The sequence below is a fragment of the Chinchilla lanigera genome, unplaced genomic scaffold, assembly GCF_000276665.1.
Source record: "Chinchilla lanigera isolate Chin_1 unplaced genomic scaffold, ChiLan1.0 scaffold00001, whole genome shotgun sequence".
In the NCBI taxonomy this organism is placed as follows: Eukaryota; Metazoa; Chordata; class Mammalia; order Rodentia; family Chinchillidae; genus Chinchilla; species Chinchilla lanigera.
Window position 1 is genome coordinate 47,386,546 of NW_004955402.1, and position 9,000 is coordinate 47,395,545.

General features: G+C 37.8%; 1 protein-coding gene across 1 annotated transcript in view; it reads left to right on the forward strand.

Moving 5' to 3' along the window:
- Positions 1-8,722, forward strand: part of Serpinb13 (serpin peptidase inhibitor, clade B (ovalbumin), member 13) — an 18,295-nt gene extending 9,573 nt beyond the window's left edge. Inside the window, exons 4-8 of the mRNA XM_005373031.2 lie at positions 4,383-4,511; positions 4,885-5,002; positions 6,178-6,320; positions 6,960-7,115; positions 8,318-8,722. Coding sequence (XP_005373088.1) covers positions 4,383-4,511; positions 4,885-5,002; positions 6,178-6,320; positions 6,960-7,115; positions 8,318-8,722 — 951 coding nt within the window. The remainder of the gene's footprint in view (positions 1-4,382; positions 4,512-4,884; positions 5,003-6,177; positions 6,321-6,959; positions 7,116-8,317) is intronic.
- Positions 8,723-9,000: the final 278 nt, after the last annotated feature.

The window sequence follows — 9,000 nt, forward strand, 5'->3', positions numbered from 1 at the left end:
CACTTCAGGGAGTCCAGGTGGGTGGCTTTTGAATTGTTCTACCTCATTGCCTCCTGGGTTTGCCTTTGGTGGGCTTATAGTCTGAGGTTGCATTTTGAAACCATATCTTTTCACTTTTTAAAATTTTAATTTCTATGTTGAAGCTTGTAAATTGTTTATGTTAGGCATCTTTATTTCTAGTATCAAGAACACTTAAGAAATGATTACTTCTTAGAGATGTCTTCCAGTTGTAGCTGGATTTTGGGTTTTGATTCTGTTACAAGATCTTACCTCTTCAATTTTTGGGGGATGAGAAGTTGCTGCCTGTTTGGCTTAGTCTCTGGTTCTTTGACACTGGGCTATAGTATTGTTTAGGACCCTCAGGCAATCTCAGTCTTGGCATACAAAAAGAACAACTGATTAGAACAATTATGTCACTACTACTGCTAAATAGTAGACTCAGTAATAACAACTGCATCAAACACACCCCAGAAAATGGCAAACTGGTAGTTATTAATTTATCACCTATATCTGTGTGAACAGAACCTGTAGTTATATAACCAAATCTAAAACAAACCAGAAAATTGTGTATAGTAAATATTCCCTCAATACGGTGATTTTACCCCCAGGAGAGAAAAGTTAAAAGGGGCTAGTGGAAAAAGTAGGGAAATAGAAGAGAGAAAGGAGTTAGAAGCAAGACTTGAGGACCATTCAACCTTATACAAGCTTTGGGAACTGGTAAAGAAGATAGGAAGAAAAGAAAGAAGGAAGAAACAGAAGCAAGACTAGAACAAAACAAACAAAAAATAAAAAGCAAGAAACTATATTCTCACTCATAGAAAAACAAAAATAATAAAATAATCAAAATAAAATAAAACAGTAAAGAAAGGAAGAAAAGTAGGAAAAAAATGTCCAGTTCAGGGCATGTGTCTGCCGTCACTGTTTGACAGAGGGAGCAGACAGAACCCAGATCTGTGTTGATTGATCCCAGCAAGGCAGCAGTAAAATTACGGCAGTGGTGGATAATCCCAGCAAACCTGGGCCTTTAGTTCCTGAAACTCAGTGTGCCTCTGTTGTCTGGCTGTAAGGCTAAGACCCTGGTTTTTCACCCCACAACACTCCAAGTGACTCCTGCGAGCTTGAATTCAGCTCCCTGACCTCCTGTCAGTTTGAGCTTGGCTGTGCCTCATTCTGACACTTGGAACTGCTAAGTGGTGCCAACCCTGAAGTTGTTATGAGTTATGATTTACTTTGGGCACTTTCCAAAATGGCTACTGGCCAATTGACCTCTGGTGAGGGCACCTGAACCCAAATAACTCACCAGCTACTACCGTCTGTTTACTGTTTACATTCGACTGGTGTATTTCTCTGTGGGGGCCTCTGGGGTCACTAGTAGCTCTGTAGGTTTGAATCACCCCTCCAACACCATGACCCAAGGCTCAAAGGAAAGTGCCATTTGCCACCTCCCTCCTCTATGTTGGGATCCATCTCTCCTTTTCCCTATGGGCTGTAGTTCTTGCTTCAGATTGTTGTTGGGTCCCACAGTTACATTTTTTTCCTCCTTTCTTTCCTCACATTCTTATATTCTAGCATCTGGATTTCAAATATTGGAGAGGCTGTTTCTCTGCTTCTCATCATTCTGTCATTTCTCTTGAAGGCTTCCTAAAAGTTTTTTTTAAAGCTGGGCATTGTAGAACACATGTGTAATCTCAGCACTTGGGTGGCTCAGAAAGGAGGATTGCTGTGAGTTTGAGGCCAGGCTGGGCCACATAGTGAGTTCAAGACCAGTCTGAAATATATAGCAAGGCCCTGTCTCACAAAACAAAACAAAACAAAAACCTTTTATTGAGATAACTCACATCCCCAATTTCTCCCCCTGTCCTGGGTCCTACTAACCCTCTCTCCTCCATCCCTGGCTCTAAGCAGTCACTTCTCTACTTTCTGTCTCTATATTTTTGCCTATTCTGGATATGATTTTTTAAAATCTCATCCATCTAACTATAAAAAAGTGTATGTTTTGACCAACATCTTCCCTTCCTCCTCTCTCTCCTGGACACTCAATCCTCTAGTAAACACCATTCTACACTCTCCAGTAGTGCTATGAGGTCAACATTTTTACTGCTGATCATGTGAATTATTTTAAAGAATTTCCAATGGTAATCCGTTCTTTCATTTGTGGGATAATCAAGTTGGTGATGATATCTTACAAATTATACATTCCCCTCCTCCTCTGGTTCCCCTATCACCTTTTTTCATACTTGTTGATATTGTTGTCTTAGCTCATACTGTATCATACAATGTTTACACTGATTGTTGTTATGAAGACCCTGTACATGGCACATCTTTTCTATCTCTTTTCATCCCTGAACTTCCTTTGTGGTATTGAGAACAATTATAATTTTGTATATTGCATATTTATTAGCATAGATTCATGACTGCTTTTTATACCTTAAAAACTTTCACACCACTGCACAAATTGCAAGCATGTACTAATAAAATAAAATAAATATTTTTAAAAGTAGGAACTTCTGTTCTCCATAGGTAATTCTATAATAAAAGATCAAGATACATTGCAAAAATAAAAGAAATACAGTTTACATGCAATTGAAGTTAAATGATTATTAGTTTCAAACAATAGATTGTTACATTTAAAGTTTTATATATAATTGCAATGGTCACTACAAAAATATTTATATAGTACACACAAAAGGAAATATTTTAGTTTATTTTATTAGTACATGCTTGCAATTCATGCAGTTTACAATCACCTTGGGGAGTGGTTACTTGTACATATTATAGCTTTTGTTTTTTAATTCCCTTCCCCTTCATTTACTCTTTCTCCTCTTCCTCTGGTTCTGCTATCACCTTTTTTCATACTTGTTGATATTGCTGTCTTAGCTCATACTGTATCATACAATGTTTACACTGATTGTCATTATGAAGACCCTGTACATGGCACATCTTTTCTATCTCTTTTCATTCCTGAACTTCCTTTGTGGTATTGGGAACAACTATAATTGTATATTGCCTATTTATTAACATAGATTCATGACTGCTTTTTATACCTTAAAAACTTTCACACCAGATTAAAAGTGATTTATTCAGTTGCAATATAATAGTATCGAATCCTGTGATATAATTACCTTTCAAGTAGAGTTTTTTTTTTTTTCTGGAATAAAATCTTGGGTTGTTACCAACTATAAGTTACTTTCCTAGCTTGAGATTTACTAAACTGCAGAAGTAGTATAAATTTAAACCCAAAAACATGTTCGGCAGCATTTTTCTCCTTTTCCTCAAGTTACAGGTGAAGTCAGTCACAAACTGCTCACTGGAGAAATAATACTTTCACCAGTTTTTCCTTCTCAAAGGCCCCAATATATTGATCTGCTTGTAGTACATCTCAGTAAGCCTGAGAGGTCAAAAAATTATTACTAAGCTTTTGCAGGCTCCTAGTAGTTGGGAGCTATCTGAAGGTAAAATTCAGCCTCAGAGATTTTGATAGAGCATTTAACATTTTTCAGTCTGAATGTGCTCAAATATTCATTAATCTTTCTGAAAAATTACAGAGTGTCTATTATTTGTCAGTTACTAGTCTAGGCATGAAAGAACTAGGGAAGAAGTAAAGAGACAAAACAATGGAACCAGCCAACCAACCCACGGGCCTCATATTCTAGAGGAAGATGGCCTTTTTTGTATCAGGTGCAATCAGAAATAGGTCATTTACTTCAAAACTAAAATGCCTGTTTTGCATTCTCTGTGAATGGAAACAATCAAACAGCACTCAACAGGCAATGGGACAATGTTTCTCTGTGTCCCAGGGGAGCATTCTGAGTCAGCTGGCCCTGCCACACAACACCCCTTGGCCTTTAATTAGAACACTGATGGGTCTTATAGAAATATCCAGAAAAATACCCCTCCTATATCAGGACAGGTATAAATCTTATTTCAGTTGATTGTGTAACTCAACCTACTCCAGTATGAGTTACTCTTCTTATTCACTATCTAGAACAGAAATTTCTAAACTAGTGGATAAGAATTATCTGGGAAACAATCTATTTGCTTTAAGTACTTAGAATCTGTGGGTAGGTAAAAACAAATGCGTGAAACATGTGGTGAGTAATTACATTTGAATCTAAAAGCACAACCTGAGTCATGAAAGAAAAATCTGTGATGTTAGCCTGGTGGAGAAGGATTCTCTGTGGAGCTGATATTTGTCATGACTTATAACATGATTATAAGCTTTGCATAAAAGACAGCTAACATCTAGGGGCTACAGAGAACACATAGACTTCCCTCAATGGCATCCAACTGAGGGAAAAACCTAGTGGCCACACTCTCTTGGAAGAAAATTTACTCTTGGTTTTGCCAAGATAACCCATTGAATTTTTGTCTTGATTTTGAAGATCGAGAAGACAGAAGAGATACATGAGCAAATCCAAATGTTTTTGACTGAAATAAGAAAACTCCCTGATGATTATGAATTGTACATAGCCAACAGACTGTTTGGAGAAAAAACATTTCTCTTTCTTCAAGTAAGTTTTGCTGTGTCCAGCACATCTGTGTTAGTTGTGAGTGGCCAAATGGTCTTGTCAGAACAGCAGTCCTGGGAGCTTTCGCCACACTTAGCTGCCTGGTTCTGCTTTCATCACTGGTGGTCTTTCTGGCCTGCTCACCAGGCATTGGACTTCTTTTCAATCTTGGTAACATGAACCTTACTTTTGCCTTAATCCCATTGCACCTGCATAAAATTATGTCTGAAGGTATTCAAAGTGATTTTTCCAGAGTCTAAAATTACTTCTTTTGATATTAGTTGTCCCAGTGAACACAAAATTTTATTTAGAGATGCAAGCAATTGCACAATTGACTATAAAATGTCTTTCTATTTCTTCCCTGTTTGTCTTAAAGAAATATTTAGATTATGTTGAGAAATATTACCACGCATCTCTGGAACCTGTTGATTTTGTAAATGCTGCTGACCAAAGTCGAAAGAAGATTAATGCTTGGGTTGAAAGCCAAACAAATGGTAGAGTATGGGTGGGGGGTCATTCGTCATACTGACACTTCCTGACTACTTTCTGTGAGTGAAATCTTAGGCTTCAACTGTATGGGTCCCTTTGGGAAAGGGCTTGAAATGGGTTTTGCAGGGATTAAAAAAGACAAAGCTTGGAATGAGGGGTATGAGAAGGCACTGCAGCTGGTAAAAGAGTCACCACAAATGTGGAGAGAGTCGGGGGAAAGAATGAGTGGGCCACACAAATCCAGTGATAGGGAGTTTCTTAGAGGGGAATTGTTTGTGCATGGATTACAATTACTTGGTGTTCCATAAACTGGGCTCATGTCTATCTTCAGTTTATTATTTCCTTTGTATCAAAGCCTTTTTTCCTGAGCCTGATTCCCTAAGTGAAAATGTCTAAATGGTTTTCCTTTCTTTGTTATGTGGGTTCTTCATGCAAGACCTGTCTCTACTGCCTACTGCTGGGACCACCTGGGCTTTGTCTCTGCACATTACGCAGGATTGACACAACTTTTACCTCCATCCATAGCAAAGAGTTCAATTAATTACTCACTCAGTTCTCTTCTCATTCCCAAGAATGAGCCAAATACATACGAAATGCTGGAGAGAAATGTTAATGTAGAAGTAGACCATGGGGAGCAATAACTGATATTTAACATTTTTATTCCAGTTGTCAGAGATATCTGTGTTAATAGAGACTGTATATTTCTTCATCCTTTATCTAGAGAAAGAAAATGAAAAGAATCAGAAAATAAGGGGTCTATCCAAAGGCTGACTGGCCAGTATTTTTCAGAATTTAGTGTGGGATGGGTTGAGCCAAGAACCCAAAATATCAAATAAAATAGTAAAATATTATTCTTTTCCCATAGAATAACTACTCTCTAAATCTCAGGTAGAAATTCTATTGCATTGGTAAGAATAATAGCTAGCACTGCATTCTTATGATATGCCAATTAGTGTTCTGAGGTTTCAAACCTATCACTTACTCCTTTCATCAACCTATAGAGGAGGTTTTATTCCTATTTTTCATATGTGGAAACCGAGGCACAGAGAATACAAATAGATTCAGGTGCTGACCTGGCTGAGTTGTTAATGATTTGTCAAGTCCTTCTGTATCTATATCTATCACACATAACATTTGTCATTTGGAAGATGGATCAATTTTTTTTTTTGTCTGTTTGCAGAAAAAATCAAGGATCTGTTTCCAGAAAACTCTCTGAGTAGCTCCACCAAGCTGGTGCTGATAAATGCAATTTATTTGAAAGGGAAGTGGGATAGGGAGTTTAAGAAAGAAAATACCAAGGAGGAGGAATTTTGGCTGGATAAGGTATGATTCTTTGGTGATGTGATGTACTTATTATACATTGTCTCAGTTACTTTTCTCATTGCTGGGACAAAATACTCAACACCCAAAGTTAAAGGAGGAAAATTTTATTTCACTCATAGTTTGTAGAGATTTCAGTCCATAATTGGCTGGCTTCAAGGTACAGTGAATGGCAGACAGGTATTGCAGAGGAGAAACAATGCACGGTAGGCAGAAGGTAGCAAAGCATGCAAGGGTCAACCACAGTTCTTTTTATCCCTTTTATTCCTATCCAGGCTACATAGGGTGGGTAGCAATCACACCCTCAGTCCTAGTGCCTTTGATCCTAGCGTTGTACTGTGAATCAATACAAGCATCACACATTCTAGATCCAATCACCTCTGAAAAAGCCCCAGTTATGACTGCATTAGACTTTGGGAGGGGGCTTCTAGACACATGCTATAACACACATGCAGTATAATATCTAAAATCATATTTGAGCAAATATACGCTGATAGATAGTAAACGTTCTTTTGATAATTCTAATCTTCAGCATTTTTTTTTTTTTTTACATTGAACTAGTTATTTCAGTGAGCTAACTTGGTTGACTTATGCTTTTCATCTTATGTCTTTGACCTTATACGCTCTGTTGATTTGTTGCAGAGTACAAGTAAATCTGTGCAGATGATGGCACAGAGTCATTCCTTTAGCTTTGTTTATCTGGAGGACTTGCAGGCCAAAATTGTGGGGATCCCATATAAAAACAATGAGCTCAGCATGTTCGTGCTTCTGCCCAACGACGTTGATGGTCTGGAGAAGGTAACCTCTTGCATCTCCTTATTCTTGCTTTCCTTTCTGGAGATTTTGTGTCTATCCCACCACTTGCATTGGGTGAGTCAGGAATCAGGACATCTGTAGGCAGTGTTGAGTGGAAAGTATCTCAGTGTGCAGCAGCTACAGATGGCTGCCTAAGAGGACCATTAAATTGCACCAGCCTTATTAAGGATAACGAGTATCCAAATATTTTGAGATGAGATAAAATGAATGTTTAAGAATATATGAGAGTTCTAAGAAATGTTGATATCTATGGATTCCTTTCCTGGAAAAAGTTGCACACGCACATATGGAGCAAATTTTGTTTATTTGACCTTTTGAGTTTTTCTTTGATCCTTAGTTTTGAACTTGGTGACTTAGAGCTACCTACGTTTTAGTTACAACATTAATGTGGCTACAGAGTGTGGATGCAAGATTAAGAAAAAGAAAATACCAGATTTAATCTGTGCCATGAAACTTGGCTGGTAGCCTTGTAAATTGGAAATATTTTGGGACAGCAAAATGATATTTATACTCTCAAAAATTTCAAAGTGGTTTCAAAAACTGATTCAAAAACCTCGTGTGAAAATTATCCTAAGGAAATAGTGCAGAAGATAAAAGCTGGCTTTCTGAGTCAAATCAGTAATTTCAGTAAATATGCTAGAATACCTAGTGTGAAATTCATAGTAGTTGATATTTCTAAATCTGCAATATTCAACAGCATCTATCATAATGCCTGACACATACTATATGTCTGTAAAGTGAATGAATAGGTGAATGTTGGCTAAAATTTGTGAACTGGATGGGAAGAGCATCTGTCAGCTCAAAGGTATTTAGGAGAGATGCACGATATTGTGACAAAGTTAAATTTTATAGCAGACATTCACTGTGATAGAACCTATATACGACTACAAAAACTAAAGAGGGATAAAAAAATAAAGAGGGATGGAAAACAATGAAATACTAAAGATTGTTATAGAAATGAGTTTTTAATCTTTAAAAATTCATTTCCTGAGATTGGTTTTTCATATATATCTAATTTAAATATAGAAGTAACACCTTCCTACTGTATAAAAGCAACAGTGTAAAATAAAATGTCACTTGTCACTACAATTAGCAATTTCTAAGTAATACAAATGAAATATTGCACTGTTTTAAATTTTTATTGATAATCATTACAATTTACTTTCTTTTTCTTAAAAAAATAGATTATAGATAAAATAACCCCTGAGAAGTTAATGGAGTGGACCAACCCTGGGCAAATGGAGACAAGGAATGTGAGTCTGCACTTGCCCCGGCTTGAAGTGCAGGACAGCTACGACCTGGAGGCTGTCCTGATGGCTCTGGGCTTGGGAAATGCTTTCAGCGAGCAAGACGCGCATTGCTCAGGAATGGACCCGCACTCCAAGCTGCAGGCCCAGCGGTTCCTACACCGGTGCTTCCTGGAGGTGACTGAGGATGGCACCGAGGCCGCTGAAGCCACCAGCATGACCTTTACTGTCTCATCAGACTCAGGCTATGAATATGTTCATTGTAATCATCCTTTCCTATTCTTCATCAGACACAATGAGTCCAAGAACATCCTCTTTTTTGGGAGATTTTCTTCTCCTTAAAACACCCAGGGAGGCAGGCACTGTGGCACATGCCTGTAATCCTACTACCCTGGGAGGCTGAGGTAGAAGGATCTCAAGTTGAAGTCCATCCTGGGAAGCATAGTGACTTAGCAAGACCCTGTCTCAAAATAATTTTTTTTCATAAATGGACTGGGAATGACGTGGGCTAAATACCCAATATGAGGTAGGGGGATGAGAGGTGGGGGAGATCATGGCCGTACATGGCTTTTCTTAAAAAACAGCAAGCTGAGTTAAACTATTAATAAAATTATGGAAAC